This window comes from Siphateles boraxobius, unplaced genomic scaffold (assembly GCF_051911475.1).
Source record: "Siphateles boraxobius isolate OS27281-9 unplaced genomic scaffold, OSU_SipBor_1 22, whole genome shotgun sequence".
Lineage (NCBI taxonomy): Eukaryota > Metazoa > Chordata > Actinopteri > Cypriniformes > Leuciscidae > Siphateles > Siphateles boraxobius.
Window position 1 is genome coordinate 30,207,198 of NW_027508833.1, and position 22,392 is coordinate 30,229,589.

The 22,392-nt window shown below is 38.0% G+C and overlaps 1 protein-coding gene across 5 annotated transcripts in view; it reads left to right on the forward strand.

Moving 5' to 3' along the window:
* dlgap2a (discs, large (Drosophila) homolog-associated protein 2a) overlaps positions 1 to 22,392 on the forward strand; it is a 184,523-nt gene that overhangs the window by 142,528 nt on the left and 19,603 nt on the right. For all 5 annotated transcript variants that reach the window (XM_077239550.1, XM_077239553.1, XM_077239554.1 and 2 more), the window contains 5 exons: positions 2,417 to 2,610; positions 10,805 to 10,873; positions 11,537 to 11,696; positions 12,493 to 12,712; positions 20,714 to 20,773. In XM_077239550.1, the coding sequence (XP_077095665.1) occupies positions 2,417 to 2,610; positions 10,805 to 10,873; positions 11,537 to 11,696; positions 12,493 to 12,712; positions 20,714 to 20,773 (703 nt within the window). The remainder of the gene's footprint in view (positions 1 to 2,416; positions 2,611 to 10,804; positions 10,874 to 11,536; positions 11,697 to 12,492; positions 12,713 to 20,713; positions 20,774 to 22,392) is intronic.

Sequence of the window (22,392 nt, forward strand, 5' to 3'; positions counted from 1 at the left end):
ATGCTGCATTTATTTTATACTGTAAACACAGTGATATTGTGAAATACAGTATTATTACAATTCAAAATAATTGTTTTCTATTTAAATATATATTTTTTTACATTTATTCATGTGATGACAAAGGTGTATTTTCAGCATCATTACTCCAGTCTTGCACATTATCCTTCAGAAGTCATTCTAATATGCTGATTTGTTGCTCAAGAAACATTTCTTCTTATTATTAATTGTAAACAGTTCAAGATTATTTGATGAATAGAACGTTCAAAAGAACAGCACCTTTTTGTAATAGAAATCTTTTGTAGCATTATAAATGTCTTTACCTCGTACTTTTGTTCAATTTAACGCGTCCTTGCTTAAAAAAATGTATTGTAAAAAAGTATGTTGATAAGGGAAGAAGAAGGATGAAACCGGCGAACATTTCACATACTTTAATTCCAAAATACACAAACAACAAAACGAAAGTAAAAGCGACAGCCCCTTACGGACAACGGCTGCACACACATAAACAAAACATAATGTAAAGTCCAGGCCTGGTCCTCTTTCGTCCTTCACTGTCGACAGTCCTACTTTTATGCTTCCGTAGCTCCTCTGTGAGAGATACGAGGTCTGTGTGGGACGCAGGTGACGCTCATTATCAGTCACGCAACCCGTCCTGCTTGCCACAAGTATTCATTTCTTCTTTTCTTTTTTTTAATCTTACCCCAAACTTTTGAATAGTAGAGTGTAACAAAAATAAATTATTTGAACTTTCATGAATGTTCCAAGAAGATCTTCAGTGAATAGCAAATTAAATTGAAGATTGCTTTTTATTCAAACCTATAGAATTACTTGGAATGTCATATGTATCACTTTTATGGTGATTTTGGGTTCCTTCTGAAAGCTTCGAAATCTCTGTCTCCGTTCAATGTTGTGACATTGAAAAGAGTGACCAACACAGTTCTTCCAGATCCTCCTTTTATGTTCCACTGAAAAAAGAGTTTTAAACAGGAGTAAAAAATATTATTGTTAGAGCACTGTAGAGTTCTTCTGTCACTATGTTATAATGAATTAATCTCTTTGCCTATAAAAATGTAGAGATGTGTTGGTCTGAGAGGATGTTTTCAGAGTACTAATGTAAAGTAGTGTTATGAAGGTTATGAGGATGGTTGCTAGGTGACAAAATTGTTCTCTGCTAGTGTGAAAGAATAACACATCATAAATGTGTCAGTGCCTCGTTTCTGACATGTGATCGTTCAGTCACTTATCAGATCTCAATGAGACATTGTTCATTCACAAGAAGAGAGATCATGACAACAATGGTGATATTACTCAGTCACTGTCCACATGTAAAGATAGTCTGTGAGAAGTGATTTCTGTGAAGATGTTCTTGGGGAATGTGCCAAGAATTAAATGTCAGCCTGTATAGGTGATGGATAACAGTCGTGACAATGTCACCATGTCAGCAGTGTTGGCAATGAATTGTGTTGGACTCTATTTTAATGAGAATCCGGCCGTTTACTGCATACGGTGTTCTTATTTTCTTGGTCTTGCTGACTGCTTCGTAAACAGACCTATCTACTTTTTAAGATGCTCCATTTTCACTCTCAGAACCAACTCTGGGTAATGGGCAAAGGGAAAGTCAAACAGGCTGGGGTCGAAATCCAGATCAGTCCATCAGCATATATATTATCCAATCGTGAGGCGAGAGTCAAGGTGAGGCGAACAGAGAGATCAAACAAGAAGCCTTCAGTATCAGAGAAATCCAAGCTCACAGTTTAGATAAGGCTGATAATCAGAATGGCTAGACAGTCCAAGCAGGCCAGCAGTGTACTGAGAATCCAGACTCCAAAACCAGAACCAGGTCAGATGGTCAAAACCAGGAGAACTGTCCAAGACCGGAAATTTCCAGGAGGCAAACAGGCAACCACAGCACAACTGGGCAGAAGAGAAAACTGAAAGAAAAAGAAAAGCTAAACAAAATAAACAGGGATTGCAAACTTAACAAAATAACGTGAAAAGAGCCTGGAAACACAAAACACACTGGCAGAGAACAGAGGGAAACAAAGGATATATAGCAGAGAAATCAAGAGACAAGGAGAAATTGCTGATTGCAGAGCGCGATTTGCTAAGCTCGGTCACACGTGGAATAGACAGAAACAAAACAGATGAAAATAGAACAAAAAAGCGAGTAAACCCAGGTCTTGACAGAAAGGGTCCAAAACGGGGTCTGAAACGCTTTAAACGTTTTTTTTCCCTTAACAAATAGTAAGTGAACAGAGGCACTAGGGAACAGATTTTCTAACAACTCTTTCTTATCCTTCTGTCCAACATGCAGTATTTTCTGACAATATATATGTATGTGGGGTGGGTGTGTCTATGCTTTAATAACTTATAATTATATATCTGTTATATGAAAACAGTATGTGTGTACGTACAGGTTCCTCAGGATGAATGGGGAGGGAGAGATGAGGAGATCCCATGCAGAAGGATGCGGAGCAGCAGTTATGTTAAAGCCATGGGAGATCAGGACAGCGGCGACTCTGACGGCAGCCCTAAAAACTCCCCGCAGAAAAGCGTGCGACCCGACGCACTCGTCAAATCCGTGCTGCAGAGACAACTTTCAGACCAGAGGTAGGAACTTTGATCAGCCCATGAATCTCATTAGAAAGCCCATCTAATCAGAGATTAGAGTGATTAATGCACAAAGTCATAAAGCAGAAAACAGGCATGCAATCATTAACCAGTTATTTATCCCCAATCACAGAGGCCCACATTCTGTGACATGTGAGATCCTTTTTGTTGAATATGCAAATGAGTTTGTATGAGCCATCATGAAAGATCTGTAGTCACATCACAGATTGAACTTTATAGACTCTCGGTATGAAAATGGGACAGCCTGGTTTACCTCTTGAAACCGGCTTTTAGCAATACCGGTACATTGAGTGAAAAATTGAAGCAATTAAGATGACAAACACGCATATAATCAAATAAGCTGCTGAAAGTGATTCAGTACACACTGACGCCTGCTGCAACTGAACTCACTGCATCTGCGTTCTTCATATCAAAAAGCAATGCTGTTTATTATAGACAGCATGTGTGAGTCAGACATCTCTAACTAAGGCAAGATCCTTCTACAGTCTGCTGGTCATGTCAGGCACTGAATATTGAATGCCACATGCTAAATATACATCATAAATAAGCTTTCAGTAATATCTGCTAACAAAAAAGTCACAATCATTTTCTTTTACATGTATACATTTCAAGCACACTATGAAGTTAAAAAAATTCTCCTAGTTTTTGTAAACATTCCAGATATTGTACCATTTTCAGCCAGCATTGAATTTTGGGATATTCCTGTTACACTGCACTCGCTCTCTCGCACAATACCACCTGGTGCCTTTGTTCTCCCCCAGACGTGAGGATTATTTTCTGCTCTGTATTACAGGGGCTGTACACCACTATGCAGAGCTCTGAAACATGATGTTATAAATTTGGCAAGACTGCCTCTCTCAAAGTACATCTAATGAAAGAGAGTGTAGCACATCAAATGAGCTCTTCCCTTGAGTAGGTGCATGGAACAGTGCATTCATCATGTATTATGAAAAAGTATATTTATACAGTATTAAGACTGTAAGGCGGCAGGGATTCCACATAAAGATGTGTCCCATTATATCTAGCTACAGTGTAAGTTAGTGTCACATTCAGGTAAGAAATTATTAGCACTGGCTGCTTTTAAGAATGTCACAGTTCCTTTAATAAAAGAAGACCTCATTCATTCTCCAGAGTGCTGTTTTTTGTTGCCATTTTAAGAAAAGAAGCAATTAATATCTTTGTGGGTAAGATGATTAGATCTAAGTATAAAAAGTGTTAAAATCTGTCTTAAAGTTCCCATGTAGTCACTAATTTTATCCCATAAAACTAATCTTTGATCGCCAAAATTACATATTTAAAAGTTTTTTCCTTGAAAAAAAATTATTCGTTCCTTAAAATAGCTTGAATGTAATTCTGCACCCTTGCCTCATTTAGTATACGCGGTTCTATGGATATACAAATTAGTCCCGCCTCCACTCACTCGCACCAGCTCAGAGATCCACTCGTTGACGACCACATGTTGACCTGATTGGTTACAAGGTAGTATGTGACATCAGAAACACCAGCGATTTCAAACTGTCTTTGGTTCACTGCAGTTCATCAAACTCAAAACCTCCTCCGTGTGTTCAACATCTTATTCGGATGGACTATCCATTTGAGCTGATATTCTCAGAACACCACACAGCACCGTCATCGGCTGACAGCTGACAGTCTGATGCTGCGTCCCAATTCGCATACTTATACTACGTCCTAAAAGTATGTACTCTTTTTGTGAAGAAAAAGTACATACTTTTGAGTGTGTAGCAAAAGAGTAGGCAAGCTTTTGGACATACTACTTCGTCATCTTTAACGGACAGCTCTGTCGCATGCATCACCGTAAACTGCCCGGTCAATCATCTCGTCACAGTTAAAATCCTCCATCCAATCTAATATAATTTCTTACCGTTTCGGAGAGAAATGTTGTAGCTCGTTCATTTGCCAGTCGTGGGTCTTTCATGTGGAGACTCTCACTCTCCTCATGTGTTTGCAATTTGAATGTAATGCTGCATTTAAAATGTAATGGCTATAAACGTATCTTTACAAAAGTTCACAATGCTGCTGCAGATGCAACATAACGTAGCCAAGGTTCTAACCGAATCCTCGTCCAACGCGCGATGGGTTGTGGGCAATATCAGCCGTTAGAGTGTGCATCGATCTGCACTTCGGATTCTGACCGGAAATAGTAGACCATCCGGGTCTCTTTGGAACACTCATTTCAACCTACTACGATTTGGGACGTACTAGTTCTATTTTCGAATACTATTTAGGACGGATAGTATGCGAATTGGGACGCAGCATGAGTCTCCACTGTTGCTTAGTTACCAATGATCGCGCGCGCGCACTCGACAATCGACTACTGTGAACTTCGACCGAAAACAGGAAGTAAATACAGGTATGTGAGCTGGCTGAATTAACATCACTTTTATTCATATCTTTCACATCTACTGCAGTCAGATTCACAGTGTTCACTCTGAATAAAATCACTCACATGGCTGTGCACTTGTAATGACACATCAAGGATGTTAAGAGGCTAAAAGCAGGTTTAAAACTTGCCCCAATTAAGTCAACAGGGTGCAAATTTTAAAAAGAGGATAACACGGTGTAGGCAACACCGATTTTTGTCGTTGTTCTCTGTACTGAAAGCACTCCAAATTTACAAAAAAATGAATACGTGAATGTGATTTATGTTGAAATGTAATCTCTACCAAGAAGAAAATATTTATCTGTAAAACTTCCTTCATGCGCAGCGGAAAGCCAACCCAGTCAACCATTTGATCTCACTGTGATCTCACCATGAGCTCCCAGGATACTAATGTGGTCACAATGTGAGGTCACAGCGAGCGAAAAGTATAACCTCACAGCGCACTCACTATGTGCTCAAACTTTGAACTTACAGGATACACTCATATTGTGGTCACAATGTGAGTTCACAGTGCACTCATGCTGTGAGCTCACCATATTAGACCACTGTGATATCACTGTGTTAAACTCCATTTCTGTTAGTTAAGTGTGAGTTCCCTGTGATATAAATTTTCTCTAATATTGGTTGTTGTATCAAAAACATCATGTAGAACTTAATATTTTATTTCCATCTAGAAATTATTTAAAAAATACAGTTTCTTTGTTTATTTTGTATTCTGTGCGGGTGTAAAGAAAGACATATTGAAATATGATCACGTTAGTTATGTAGTCTAGTAATGATCTGATATAGGATGCCTAACAATTCATAAATACTGATATGCAACCTAGCTCCTGCTAGTCAGCTCAGCTGGTGTGATAACCGAAGCCAGGTGATTCTACACCTGAGCTGGCAAGATGGCTGGCCATGTGCCAGTACTCTGCTAACACAGGGCCAGGCCACAGATCATATTGGCATTATAATATCATATGAGCATATGTGAATAGCAATTAAAGAGACCACTCACCATTTTCCCAGTGTACCAATTCCACCCTGAGTCCAGAACACAACTGTATAGCACAAACGTACTGTATCCACGTTTTTCCAGTGTTGAGAAACAGGAAGTAGAATGTCCCCCCAGTGACCTATATTTGAACTGCCTCCTCTCAACCTGCTCAACAATGCACAATGAGATCACATATTACTCACACTGTAAGTATCACAGTATGAGAATGGTATGATGTCACTGTGATTATTGCATGATCTCATGTGTTGACTGGGAATGACCTTTAAGAGAAGTAGGAACTACTTTTGAAAGACAAAATTAATTAATTGCCTATTACATTTGTGTACCCTGCACCAATCAAGCTGCATTCTGATCGTAGATCGGTATACTAATTTTTATGTAAAATCAACTGCGTATATTTTGCAACGGAACATTGTTTTGGTTGTGCTTTGGCTCTGCGTGACTGTGCGGATGAATATGGTATTCCTACTGCTCATTAAGCTACTATTCACTACTTGGCTTAAGAGATATAACCAGTTTAGATGGAAAGGGTCTTAAGCTGACTAGCTGAAGGCATTACTGTAGCTATACCCATTGATAGACACTGTACTTCCTTGAAAATAAATTTCAGCACAGCACTACAACAATCCATAATGAAATAGCTACATATGAGCTACATATGCCAATTTATCTGTTCAGTAAAATACCTTACTTGTACTTTGTTGAGTAATAGAAAAAGGCATCTCTGGGTCGCTTTTACAACATTTCAAATCTCTCAGTTCTTGCCATCTCCGAAAAGCCAAGCCAATGTTGATTCTGGTTTTATTTCAAGATCTACCGCATTCTCTTTTTGCTAGGAGACTCTCCACCTCGTTTTTTTTAAAACAGGTGATTCACCGGATTCACCTTTCTCGCTCGTTGTGACAACAAATGTCTACCTAAGTAGACATATCTATGCAGTTACCTTTGTTCGCAATTTCCTGCAAAAACCATCCCAACAGTTCTAAAATATAAGATTTATATATTGACTTGCCATAGTCATAGTGAATCAACATATGGTAAGACAAAAAACACATTTTGTAGGAATGATACAGTACATGTATTGACTCATTATTTATATTTTGTTAATTTTGAACAAAAAAGTTACATAGTGTACCTATCTTTTTTCTATTACATTGTTATTTTGCAGTTCCAATATGTCATTTTAGGTTTTCAAGTGTCAAGATTAGTTTAATCTGTCTTTATTTTTTCAGAGCTAGCATGTAATGCTCATTCCTTTGGAGATCCTTTGGTCCCCGTCTCAGCAGTCACTCAAGACATGATTCGGCACAAACAAACTAAATGTTGGGCCGTGTTCTGGCGCTTTTTTTCTATCCAAACCAAGCTATTGAATCTAGAGGAAATGAGTCACCCACTGTTGCTTTCTGTTATGAAAATCAGACTTGAGAAGACAAGCTTAAGATGCAACAGGCCATCAGATCAGCTCCAAACAACATGTGCAGGATGATGTTGTAGGCCAGCAATCTGACTAAATATGCTCTTGTTGATCTTCCATCTTGTGTGATGCATGCTTAAGCATTTCTGATTGCCCTTACTGATTGTAGATTACTGATACGCTGAAGACTTAATGGCTGAGCCTGCGTCCAAAAGCTGAAAAATGCTGCCTCCACAGGCAGCATACAGAGGTAGGACAGCAATAAGGCATGTCTAAATCCAGTGATCGCTCTACTCAAAAGTATTCTGTCTAATGATATACCTTTATCTAATGGATTTTTGAAAACAGCATAGATTAATCATTTGCTGCCTTTAATATCCCACAATCCTGAGCATTCAATCCCGTGACAGTTCAGCTAAAAAAATAAGGCATGGCAATATGGCATCTGACAATATCCGGTTGGTGGTCAGTTTGTATAAATGTAAATTTTTTACCTATATTTTACCTATAGGTGTCTCACCAAAGCTCTCTCTATTTTGTTGTAGATCATTAAAACTTTACGCTGCCTCTGAAGTTTGTATGAAATCAGTTTTGTGAAGAATCTTCATGCACAAACGCTGTCTTCATAGTCATGCCTGATTAAGGCAGCAAGGCAACAAGTCAGCCGCCTAAGCTTTCGGAAGCAGCAAATGTCTCTGTTTCTTTGTTTCTATACATCAAAGAATCCTGAATTTAAAAAAGTAGGGTGTTCACAAAATATTAGGCAGCACAACTGTTTTCAACATTACTAATAATTAATAATAATTAATTTGAGCACTACTTTTAATAGCACTAATATTAGAATAATATTAGAATAATTTCTGAAGGACCATAAAGAAAGAAATCTTACTTAATACTTGTTCAAAACAATCACTTTAGCAAAGTTTGTACTATTTTTGGTTTATATTGATAAATAAAAGAGTTCATTTTTGTACAAAAATATACTGTCATTAAAATGTTAATTTAAAAAAATACAGAAACAAAATTATTTGAAAAAAAGATTCTGAAATCATTGAATGAGATCTCTCAATAATTTAATAATGCTTTAGAGTAGTAGAAAATACATATGATATTTATTAAAATGAAATTTTAAATTTTAAATATGAGGCTTTTATTATAAATATGGTGATTATATCTAAGGTGGACACCCAATTTGAAATATATTTACCATCTGAATCTAACCATGTCATGTCAACAAAAGGAAAAGTCAGGCAGTTCTTTATTATCATATTTATTATTGTGCTTTTAGCCCCAAGAGCAGTGGCCCCTTTTACCCCAGATACCATACTTTTACATATTCTTCCATTTTTGAAAAACTGTTGCTTTAATTACTTTGAAAAAAACAGAAAAAAAAAAACATTAACAGGACTTTTGTCTTAAAATATAGACAATATTTTTATCACTTCTCATTTGTTACATAAATATATATATATATTTTTAACATCAAATATTAGATCAAATTAGCGCACAATCAACTTTGCATTGCTGTCAGCACTCGCGTCAAGAATCAGCCACATTTTCAAATGCATAATCAAAAGCGGTTGTTAAGAAAAGTACTGAGCAGAATTTAAAAGAGGTTTTGAGTTTAAAAGAGAATAAAGTCAAATGTGCTTTTTAACCCGGCACGCCTTTAGCCCCGTTGTACCCTATATATATATTTACCCAATATGTCTCTGTTATGTTATTAATTATAGTATACACATAACAGAGGCACACACATCACTGGCAGATTGCTTAAAGTGAGTGCTCAGCTAAAAATAGAAGAAAAAAAAAGTCTGAGTCTGTCAATATATTTCTATATTTTTGGAGCCTTGATTTGCCCATTGGTTTGACTTTATAATTTTTTTTAATGTTTTTTTATTATAACATTTTTATTTATAATTTGTTTTTGTTTTTCCATTTTAACATTTCAGGTATGAAATGTTGCAATATCTTTGGCCAATCCTTTTAGAACAACTTTGCAGTCTTAGAAACAGCAAAATCCTGGATGTTGGCTCACTATGTTTTGGAACAGATCGAATGCTTTTCGATAAATACATTTTCCACTAAGGAAAGAACAGCAGTACATTCTGATGGAACAGTGCAGATTTGGCAGGGCAGGGGGTGTCATGATGCAGTGACAACATACCAAAGCATGCTAAGCTTTTAGAGTGCATGCAAGCTGATCACTCAAAACAGCATCATTTATCTCTGCGTGGCCGAGACCCACTGTTGGAAATCCCCAGAGAATATAGGTATAGGAAGACTGTAAGAGGGAGCTGACGACACACAGCTAGCAGAAGCTCAGCAAAATGAAGAGATACACCGACATTCTAAGGAGCTCATCACCAATCAGTGTTAACATCATCAGTTCAATACTGCACTGTAAAGCGCAGTGGTGTTGAATGGCACCATGAAATGAGTTCAACCCACTCATAACTGCTTTAGAGTCCTTTGCAATCTCCCAGTATATTTGTAATATGCTTAGATTTTTAACAACCTGCTGGGAACATTGAGAAAAGTTCATTGTGTTGGCAAATTAATGCATCGTTTTCCTTTTCTTTTTTAAAAAGATTCAAAATAACTTAATACGTGATACAGCTCTAATGAAACTCCCTGCAAAGATGAGCTTACACATGTTGAACATCTGCCCTCTGCAGTTTAACTGTGGAGGTTCAGAATGTGTTGTAGTTAAAGCTTGAGGCAGAGCCTTAGAAATGTCCCCCGCAGCAGCAGAGAAGGACGCACACCGTGCAAACCGAGGGAGACACATTGATTGTATTGATTTTTAGAGCTCAGAGCTCAAGCATCACCAACAGCAGCGTCAAATCCGTCCCTGTGTCCTGAAGAGTCTCTTCACACTCTGTAACTTCATCATCAAACACTCCATCCATCTTTTCTTACTAAGATCTCAGATTCGAATGAGCCTTGGTTTTGTCTGTTGGCTCTCCAGCAACTAAACAATAGCTGAATGGTAATCATTTGAGCTGTGCTTGTGTGGTCTGTTTCTTACTTGCCCAGCAGAATCTCACAGCAGAAATTTCACCACGATCTACACTGAGGGTTCAGGAATGTGTTTGTGTGCACATTTCTGCAGATCTCAGGAGATTTGAGTTGAGAGAAAGTGTGATTATATTCCTTGAGGGGAATAGCTGCAGTGTGAATTGTGCGGGAAAGATTATTTAACTAATCCCAAACTCCGACAGACACAACCAGAGTTTGAAACAATTTTATTAACTGTTACTTTCACCATTTAGATTTTCTACAAAAATCAAATTCTTGGTTTATCATACAATCCTTCTTTCAACCCTTAAATGTCTTTCACCTCTGTTCACAGCTCGTACCGTTTTGACAAGACAAGCCGGGATATGGTCAAATACCTCACCAATATCACCGCAGATTTAAGGTGAATATGAGCAGACACACACTTAGCTGCTCAAAACTTGCAAAGGTAGTGTAGACTTTGATGCATGCTTAGAAAAATAAGTCATTAAATAAAAGACAACTCAAAACTAATTTTATAACTATTTATAAAATCTAAATTTTGTGAAATAGCATTACTCTTTTTTCCTTTCCTCTGTCTTTCTCTTTTGGGGAGTCATGTGATGTAGTATTTTTTCTAGGTAGTATTGAGTGCACAGGCACAGTGGCTCATTAAGTAGCCTCTAATTTGCATTGTGCTTAATTTTCCTGCATTGATTGGATGCTTCAGCACAGCCAATCGAAATGCCATTTTTAGGTTGCATTGAATCAGAAAGAGAGGAAGGCTGTAAAGGACATAGATAAATAATGTATATATGTTGTTACATGATCCTTTATGTAGTAATCCTTAGATCTTATTAGATGATGATAGATAGATAGATAGATAGATAGATAGATAGATAGATAGATAGATAGATAGATAGATAGATTGATAGATTGATAGATAGATAGATAGATAGATAGATAGATAGATAGATAGATAGATAGATAGATAGATAGATAGATAGATAGAGTATATAATTCGCTTTCTTTTTTATTACCTTCTCTTCCTTTCATTGTCATCTTCACTGCATGTCTCACTGCATAGTCAAAGCTACCATCTTCAGACCTCTAGGGAAATCCATCCCAGCATCACACTGGAACCGTCTCCCAACTACAACTCGCCGAAGTTCCGCTCCAGGAACCAGAGCTACATGAGAGCGGTCAGCACCCTGAGCCAGGCCAGTTGCGTCAGCCAAGTCAGCCAGGTGAGAGTCACATCTGCTCGGCTTCACAAAGCTTAAAGTAATCTTGGGTTTTTCACACTCTTCAACAGTGCAGAAAAACACAACGCTTACCGAGGATTTAGGCCCCATTTTCCCATTTAATATAGTGTTATTGTGTTTGTCTGTTTCTAAATAGCCAGATTTATCAGCCTCTAACATCTAAATCTCTCTGAAAGTGAAGTAATGTGGGTTGTATTGATTTGTCTTGAGGTCTTACAACATGGTTTTTATTTCTTCGGACCCTCATTTTGCACACACACTCGCTCGCTCTGGATTTCTAAGCACCATCAGTGGCTTGCCGTGGTCATTAAGGGATAATTCCCTTTCAATGGAACTTGATGGCAATCTTGGATTTTAAAGATTGCTAAATGGGAATCTGATATTTAGTAAGAATCCTATCAGGCAAGTTCAGCTTGTCTAGATATATCGCTTTATCACAAAGATGCTTATCTCAGATTTTCCAAGTCGATCTAACCAGTTATTGCTCAGGAATGGGAAGGATTTAAAGAAAGCATTTCATTTCCTCCGTCTTCTGCAGGAAGACTTAATGTTTGATCTGCAGAGATTCTGCCGTGACAATATCACAATTTTTATCTCACGTACTGTACAGTCCTGTGTAGATAAGATTAGACTGTACACTGGGACTGAGGGATAAATATAGGCCTAACAGCAAATAAAGCCATGAAAATGGAAGAAAGCAGCCAGATGAAAAAAATAAGGGAGGATGGTTAGAAGAAACATGCTGAGATATATTGACTCGGTTTTTCTGTTTCTGCAGGTGAGCGAGACCGAGGTTAATGGCCAGTTTGAGTCAGTGTGTGAATCCGTGTTCAGCGAGGTGGAGTCTCAGGCAATGGATGCTTTGGACTTGCCTGGCTGTTTCAGGACACGCAGCCACAGTTACTTGCGAGCAATCCAGGCTGGATTCTCACAGGACGATGACTGTGTCCCCTCCATGACATCATCAACTGTGACCTCCACCATCAGGTCCACCACAGGTAAGTGGGCTTTCCTTGTGGATAACCATGCACACCTTTGTCTGGTCTCGGCTTGTGTTTGTCTCCAAGCAGGAGTTGTGGCAGTAGCAGTATTCCAGATAACATACTGTATTTAGTGACTTAGGTTTGCCTTTAACAATACAAAAGTAGTTCAAAAGCTATGAATGCTATATATATATATATATATTACAATCAAGTTTTTTTTTTCTTCTTTTTTTCTATTTACAATTTGACTCGTTAATGTTTATGGCAAAAGTTAATTGGCCAACTGATGAGTAACTTGATTTTACATATTCTGATTCTGATCTTAAAAGATTTAAGGCATTCCTGAATCAGTTTTTATGAATACAGTTTCTGGTAATACAATTGTAACCTTCAAAACGATGAATGAGCAATTTAATTAAGAAAATGTCAGTTTGAAAACAAGAGCGCTTGGCTCAGTGATTACATAATTTCATGAATTTCATGAATTTAAAATTTGTATGACTTAATTATTAAGAGCGTAAATGCTGGACCCTATGAAAGCATTGAAGAGTATGGTGTTTCCCAGTTAAATTCAGATCAGTGGAAAAGCTGTTCAAATGATTATTTCTGAATGAATGCATCGTTTTACATGTAGCATGGCATGCATGCATGTGAACTGCTTACTGCAGAGTGATTGTTTTGTGTAAGGCTTCAAAACCCAGAGGTAAGTGCTGGTGTGCCACAGAGCATAAGAATATGAACCCTATTGAATTCAATCCCCAAATATTGTAGCAAAAAATAAAATGGTGAAAAGTGAAACATCCAATTTTTTTTTAAAATATTGTGTCCAAATTAAGATATGACCTTTTTTATTCTTCCACTGTGTGTTTTGTCTCTCAAGATTTTCAATTTGGATCTCTACCTTGTCCTATTTTCTGCCTCAGTTGACTCTTGGCTAACAGACAGGGAGGGGGTGAAAAGCAATGATGGAGACACGAGGTGGTGTGTATTGCGATCCCAAAATGTTTCTCAGTCAGGTGATTGTCACTCTGTGGGCTTTCTGTTTCTCACTCTCGCACATCTCCTAGTCTCTACCTCTCTCTCTCTCACTCACTCTCTCTTTGTCTTCCGGCTTTGGAAGCTGGTTTTAAACGTATCAGTTTTGAGTTCTCTCTCCCACAGGGTCCGCAACTGAAGCCGTGCTTGAGCGTTTGAGTTTTCAGGCGGTTTAAGTGTCAGTGGTGAAACAAGCCTCCTAAATACAATTAAGTGTTATTGTGAATTAAGGCCAAAAAATTTTGACCGAAAATATACAGTAGTTATGCTCTGGCGTTTTTTTGCACTGCCTTCTCACTGAAATATGCTTGCAGTATAATGAGCAATATTGGCTTTCTCACAAAGGGAATCTCTTTAAAAACACTTGATTTTGAGCTTAGTTTGAATAAATCCATTATAGTAAGTCTCATATATATTTTGCAACAGTGACTGGGCAAGGAATATTTCAAAAAATACAATCACTGATCAGAAAAATTGCATGTGTTAAACTATTGATAAAGCAATGAGCTAATTTTTTGTTTGAATTTGGCTGTTTGTGTGTCGAGGTACCGGTTGAAGACAATGATTCCCCCAGTAAAGACCTGGTCAGACCTCTCATGTTCAATAGGGTTCATACCTGCTTTGTTGAGACACACACACACACAAAAAAAAAAAGACGAAAGCTTTTGCTCGCAATTGCCTCCTTTCAAGGCACAAAGCACAGACCTGCTCTGTCAGAGGGACCTGGTAATGCTCTATAAGATGCCGTTGTTATTATCCCCTGCAGGTGTCCTCAGGCTTCAGTTCTCTGTTTTGTGCTTTGAGAGATGAATATGCAAATAAAGTATAGAGTGAGAAGGCAGAGTAATAACAGAGCTGTGAGTCAAAATGGAATCTGTTTGCTAGCGTGATCACAATAACTCACAATAACCAGCTCCCGTCACCTAAAAACAGGGAGTTGAGATTGCGTTTGTTGCATACTGAGTAAACCTCAAAACAATTTGTACAATTTTATAAAGCCCTTCCATTTAAAGTGTGAACATACTTCTCTTTTTCTTATAAATAAATAATTCCCATATCCCTGCAATGGAATGTTAACATTTTTATCTGGCCTGTGTGATAACCTCATTGACACAAAAAAGATTTAACCCTGATCTGGCCTGAAACTGATTTTGGCTCACACATGTTTGGTTGAACTCTAAATGGAGCCTGCAAACAGCACAATTCCCCAGCTGGCCTCACCACTGGGCACATTATATACACTGGCATTTTTATATTTTTCTTCCAGAGGGAAATGATGTGCTGGAGGGCACGGGTTTGCTTAATGAGGACAATTTACTCAGCGAGGGGCCAGACTTAACCTCCATGGTCTGTGGGGATACGGGCCTCCGCGGGAGAGGAGATGAATCCAGCACCCTTTATGGTAATAGCTCACCCACCACGTCTCCCTCATTACCCCCGCTGAAAACGAGTGCGCCCATCAGGCCGCGCCCTGTTCAGTCAAGTGTCCAGGAGACGGCAGATCTAGCCCTGGCCATCAGCCAGCAGTGGAGGGATGATGTGTCAGCCATGCGTAAGGAGTTAGCCGATCTCAGAAAGGATCTGTGCACAGAGCTCAGAGCCTTTAACATTAACTTTTCCACCTTTACGCAACATTACAGCACCTGGTCACCGAGCTGGGTAAGGGAAACCCAGACAGCTACTCCTCAAGTGTCTGTCAGCACCCAGGCAGGAAGCAAGACACTGGTGCGACAGAACACAGCAGACGCAGCGGTTAACTGCCCCTCACCAGTTGATCCTAATGTTTTTTCCATGTCTCCCTCAGAACCTGCAGATAAAAATGTCCTGCACGTCTCGGCCTCTTCACCATTTTTTCAAACTGACCCCAACTCTGATTTAGCAGAGATTGATGACCCTACTTTTGCTAATCTTACCCCTCCAGATCCTATTGATGTGGCGTCACTTTGTTGGCCTGATCTAGATTCGGACTCAATGACTCCTCCAGATCCCCCAGAACCAGTGCCAGAGGTAGAACCGTATTGCTTTACGAAGTCATCATCTCCAGAGCATGTGGAATCCATTGTTTTAGACTTCACAAATGTAGAACTAGTAAACCTGGCCAGTTTGCAGTGGCCTAAACTGGATCCGGATGATACTGGCTCTCCACCCCAAGAATTTCTTGATCGGCAACAATCTCCGGAACAACCTGGTCCAAATACAATGGACCTTCGTAGCACGTCTACACAGGAACAGTCAGTTCTAGAATCCATGCAACCATTGTTGTTGAGTAATACAGAAGAAGAAACTATGGACTTCACACCACTAGAATTGGACTCTGTTGTCCTGAGTCCAATGACCCCAGATTCTATGAATCTTCATGACTTAAAATGGCCAAGTTTAGAATCTCTTGAGCTCAATGTTTCTGGCTCTCAAAGCCCAGGTCCTGTAGATCTGGCTCTACCAAATCCTCCAACCCCAGAAACTGTCTATGAATATTCCTGTGAGTCTACAGAACAAGAACCACCCTTTCCAGAACTACTGGACACCATTTATCTCCAACCTGCCACTCCAGAGCCTGAATCCCGAACAGAGTCTGACATATCAAACCCAGTAAGTCCGGAACCTCATTTTCCTTCTTGTCAAAAGCCAACTGCACATGAACTAGACACCCAGGCTCTGGTTTTGTGGTCCAAAAAGGAAACATTTATGGTTTTTGCTGAAGAATGTAGTGTCATTAACGTCCCAGAGTCCTACTCTGAAGAAGAAAATGGCCAGAATGTAGATTCTCCTTACTCGATGATAAATTTCCCAGACACTGTGGAATCAGCTCACCTGGAGTCTGAGACTCTCTACTCTGCCGTTCTGTGCTCAGTTGAGTCAGATACATTTGATCCTGAAGTCACTAGCACGGATGAACCAACGTCACAGGAGCTGAATCCACCTGGACTTGCTACCATAGACCCAGCAACTGTGCACCCCTTCAATTTATCCCTGTTGGAGCTCCAGTCAGCTTTAGACGTATCTAAGAGCGAAACAAGCGATAATGGGTCACCAAAGGGAACAGCAGCCATAAGCAGCCCTTCTCATTCACTCTCCGGTAGGGATTTCCTGTGGATTCGATGGCAGCGGAAAGCACGTGGACGGCAGCCAATGTCACGGAGTGCCAGTATGGAAATTTACCACAAGAAATACTCAAACAATTCAGTGATGTCTTATATGTCACTGTCACTCTGAGCTTAACAATACACGGGGTGTGCAATAGAAAAATCATATATAATCATATATAAAATCATATATAATATTTATAGACAGAATGTAAGACTGTTAGGTTATGTAGCAAGATGTTTACAGGTCTGTCTCCCCAATATGTGTCTGATTATATAAGAGAGAATGCGAAATAGAGAGTTTTGAAAGGAAAAAGTAGAAGGGATACAACATTGTTACAATTAAGGCATGGATGAAGTTATTAGAGGGGTTGTAGCTAAAAGATGTCTGATGACAGAAATGGGACTGTATTAGTGTACTTCAGATATTCAGCACCTATTTACACTGCAAAACTGGTGAGTCACCTTGAACTTCACTCCTCTCCAGGGACACTCTCTGGCTTTACAGAGACTGAAATGTATTTTAGTAAATACTGTGATTGTTTTTTGGCAGAGAACGAAGACTTCCAGTCAAGACACTCTCTCCAATGAACTTTAGAAATAGGTAAACTGTAAAATAAATCTCTGTATGAACTGGTCTCGGTTAAACCAGAAATATGTTCCTTGGTCATGCTCTGAGAGGATGGGGGGTAGGGAGAATACTTTTTCAGATGGAACAAAACAGAGTATTAAGTGGATGTCGACCAAAGACCTGAAACAACTGCATATCACTTGGATACATTTTAAGGATTTTATTCATCTTTTTTTTCTCTGAATGTAATGTAGTGGTTGTTTCTGTGGTATGAATGATGGCATATTTTATTCCATTTTACTCAATGTCTTCAGAGCCAAAGTCTCACTGTTAAAGTGGAGGAATTAGTACTGTGAAATTTTCAATGAAACATTGTCTATTTTACAGAACTCTGTGAAGTGACTACTGTTTCTTTTTTTCTTTGTTTTTTGCTCAAATCTTATAGAGTTCTGGTGGGAAATAGGACATGGTGAATGTGATATTTTTTGGATTTTCTTTCTGGGCATATTCATATGTGGAAATATATATCAGATATTAATATTAAATGGATATTTCTTTATGGTGAATTACATATAAGGAATTTGGTTACTGATGTAAACTCTGTTAATCTGCTGGGATTACATGAACATACACTGAGCATGTGGGTTGTTTTAAAGTTTATTTAAAAATGGGATATAGATCTGCAGACCACAAAATTGCATATGGGTAAGGAATGAAGACCTGTGGTATAAACACGTACTTTGAGGTGAAGGGTATACTTGTACAGTTAGTTGTAACCTTTTAAACAAAATTAATCATGCACACTTCTTACAAATCGATGCTAATATTGCAAATCCACACTTATTATTATAAATGAGATACAAAATACTGTGCATCCTTATTATTTCCACATATAATATATTCCCCAGTGATTCCGTGTATTATTTAAATGTACAGCCTATTGTATCCAGTGATCTTTCCTGCAAAAATGAATAACATTACACACGCAACTCTCATTAACTGCTATGAGAGCTCCCCATCTTTAAAATAAGATGCCAGTTTATTTGTGCCGATATGGTGACTGAAGCTATTAATGTCAAATCAGCAGTCTGTTTGTATTATTAAGAATATTATTTACATGTAGGCCTATGCGAGGAAATATCAGGGTACTAAAGAAAATACTCTGGAAATCTCTAACAATTAAGATTTGGTTTGTATCGACAAATATAATGCAATGACCTTGTATCTGACAATCAGAGGACATTTTGAAACCGGATACAGTGATAAATTATTAGCATTCTAATTATTAGCAACAGTTTACTAGTATGACAGAGTCATACTAAAAGTGAAGTAGTTCTTGAAGTAGTTAATGTAGTTGAGATTGCAGCTTTATTAGTATTTTTTAATCAAGTGGTTGTAGCTAATGTATCTAATTATGTTTAGATTTATTTGCTTGTTTATTTATTTATTTAAAGCCTGGACTTTCAGGGCTCTCTGCTTTTTTGTTAGTCAGCCAGCCAACTGACAGACATTTACAGTGAGTTTTGAGAACAGTGCAAATATTGTGTGGTTTTAAAAGCTTATAAAGACTTTAAATGTGTTTCCCTACAAATTAAATCTGGCAAAATATCTTTAATCTTGAAATATTCAATGTTAGAATGGAAATCTTGGCTAATTCCCAGTTCGCATACCACAGCTATGTATACAGTATAGTCATATAATGGTCTTGATACAGCATCAAAGAGTCATTACAAATGACCACGATTTCCTTGTGTTGCGCAAGAGGTTGTGGGAAATATTAACCTACAAAGCACAGACAGATGCATATTTGGAACATTCACTAGAAATAGTGTGCAATTTTGTGATTCGGTGGACACTAATCTTTATCTCATATACTATATCGTACTATTAGCATGCATATTGGGATTTAGCCATTGCTAACAGGTCTTCCTTTATTCATACCTGAGCTCTCAGGCCTTATTTTAAGCATTGTCCACACATTGCCCTCTGCTGTGCTGGAGAGCTATTTTTTAAGTAATAAAAGTGGGTTTTACACATATCTAGAACAGACCCACAGGTGCTTAAAGTGCAGGACAAAACTGACTGTAGCAAAACAAATAAACACATTAAGATGCTCACTCGTCACATCCCCACTATATTAAGTCATTGCAAGTCTTTTCAGTGGGTTGGAAATACCTGACAGAGCCTTATGGGTTATTTAAGTGTAGTAAAAGCAGTGTTTCTTTGGGGGCGTGGGTTTCCCGGTACTGCACATTTCATTGGCTGCGTGTGCATTGTGTGCCTTGTCTGGCTCATGAATGTTGGCTTTTAACCACCCAGCCTCAATATTGTTGTGCCACTGTGATTTTCTTCTCTTTCTTAATGGCTTCAAAATTTCAGAATGAAACCACCTGGACTTTAAGGTTTCGAATATTAACCACAAAGATTTTGAAGCCTGAAAAACCATGTGAAAACGAGCCTCTTTATCTCTCTATATCTTCACCTTTGTCAGCTGATTGTTGGTTTTTCTGAGATCAACTTAAATGTCTGCAATCATGATGATCTGTAACTAAGTGAATGTTATTAATTTCATTAAATAATAAAACAAGAACTTTTACATCAGAATAACTGTTTTAGACCGTTGCATAGTGGACCAGGTTTTTTTTTTTTAAAAACACTGTTGTAAGCTACAGTACCTCTCTCTGCTCAGTTCTCACATGTACGCATTCTTTGGTTTATAAGCCTTATTATACTATTTGATCTGATGTAATAATAATATTAATTTCCTGATGAAGGCCCTGCAGGTAGACAAGTTTATAGCTTATCAAATCACAAGCAGTAACACTTTAGATGTCATTGCAAATAATTCAGTGTGAGATTACACAAAAGAACAAGTGATCAGAAGGTTCTGGAAGCAGCACTGAACTCACTGAACGCATTCAGTTTCAACATTATGATTTCATTTCTAAAATTGTTAGCTTTCTGACTAAAACACAGATGTTTAGTTTAGGTTAAAGTGACTTTTTTGTTTTAGTGGTTCTGGGTCTGATGTATGTGGTGTCTTAAATACACAGTGGAAGATTTTTTATTATTATTATAATTCAAAAGATGATCACTTTTCATCAGGTGTTTTGCTATTAATTTTATTGTAAGTTCTATTGTTATTAACTGTAAACTACTTCTGTTTAAATCAAATCCCATGATGCAAAATTCAGTTTTGATGTATGTGTAATGATGTATGAAAAATTTCGTATGTATGTACTGTATGTTTCTGTCTCTATGTATGTATGTATGTCTGTGTGTGAGTGTGGCTGGCTTCAAAAGGTTTATGTGTATGTTTGTTTATAGGAATTCAGTTCCATCTCCCTTCTTCAGGCAGTGTGGACCGTCCTTCTCAACAGCCACCAGGTACAGACACCACTCATCTTTACATTATAGCTTGAACACAGCATATTCATCCTTCAACCAGGGTTCATGTTCCAGTACCTGCATCAAAATAATTAACTACTGTATATCATTGTCCCCATTCTGAATTTTAAAACAGCCTTTGTTTAAGAGTTATAAGCCACAAACCAAACTAACTAGCTAAGAGTTAAATCACAGCATTACAAACATAAATTTTAAGCAAAAAAGTATTTAATGAGGGAAAGACTTATAATCCCATGAAGCATTATGAATGATATCATTAAAGTAAAAACCTTGGATAAATATAAAAACATTTGATTTAAAGATGTTGATTATGTAAAGAAACAACAAATGTTTATACAAATATTTTAGTAGTTTAGGAGAATAAAGATAGACTATGCCATTCACGGTGCCAAAATAATTAGTCAAAATAATTCTTGGGAGTGTTCCCACACAGTTCCATGAAGAATTGTTATGGCAAGATTTGTTTGTCTCAGTTCTCTGATTGGTGGAAAATTTCTGTTGGATTTTCTTGCAGAATCATGGGTAATATAGTTTTTCACCAGGAATCCCGCTGCACTTATTAAAAAAAATTATTGCAGACTGATGGCTTTAAAAAAAGAGAAAAAAATACACTGTCCAAAAAATAATTTATGGAATTTTTACTTCCGGGACCCGTCTGTTGCATTAGACTCTTGATAAGAATATTCAGCATTCATATTCTAATTGACAGAGATGTCGCTGTGGCATTTGCATACAGAATTGTGATTGGTTTAATTTCTTCACATCTATTTGGATACTGAATTGTGATTGGTCATGTCTCCCTTGCCTAAATTTCACCATTTACAGCTGTCTAATGATTCTTGAGTGCATCGAACTTAAAACAAGATGAGTGTCACTAACTTTAACACTGTTCTTTTGCAACCTTGTAATCACTAGTTTAGTCAGTGTGAAGCACTCTCACAAACTCGTTCTCTCTCATTTCCCCCTTCCTCCCCTCCTCTCTCTTCGTAACGATGAAAGCACGGTGTCATCACTCTTAGCTCATTTGATAAAAAAGGCAGCACAGAGAGAGTTATGAGTCCCTGTTGCGTTATTTGTTTGGCTGTAACATCTATTTTTGTACCAGTGCTGAATCACTCCGCTCACTCCTCCTCCTCCTCCTTTCTCATTCATTCTCGGCCCTTCAAACTCTCTCTCTCTCTCTCTCTCTCTCTCTCTCTCTCTCTCTCTCTCTCTCTCTCTCTCTCTCTCTCTCTCTCTCTTCCACTACCTCTTACGATCCATCTTTCTCTTTTAATCTCTCCTTATCCCTCTTTCATTCAAGCAGTCTTTCTGATTCAGTTGTACACATGACCTTTCTGTGAGTTTTTAAAGCTGGCTGATGTGACGGAGAGGTGGTTAGCAGGGTTTAATACATTTTGTTCAGGATTCTTTGATGAATACATTTTAAATGTCTTTTTTGTCACTTCTGAATAACGTCTCAACTATTTCTTTCAACAACAAAAAAAGGAAAACAAAAACATTCTGACCCCAAACTTTGGAACGGTTGTGCATATTTCATTCTCCTCGAAACACTATACCCAATTAGAGCACACATCCAAATCAAAGATCCATTTATC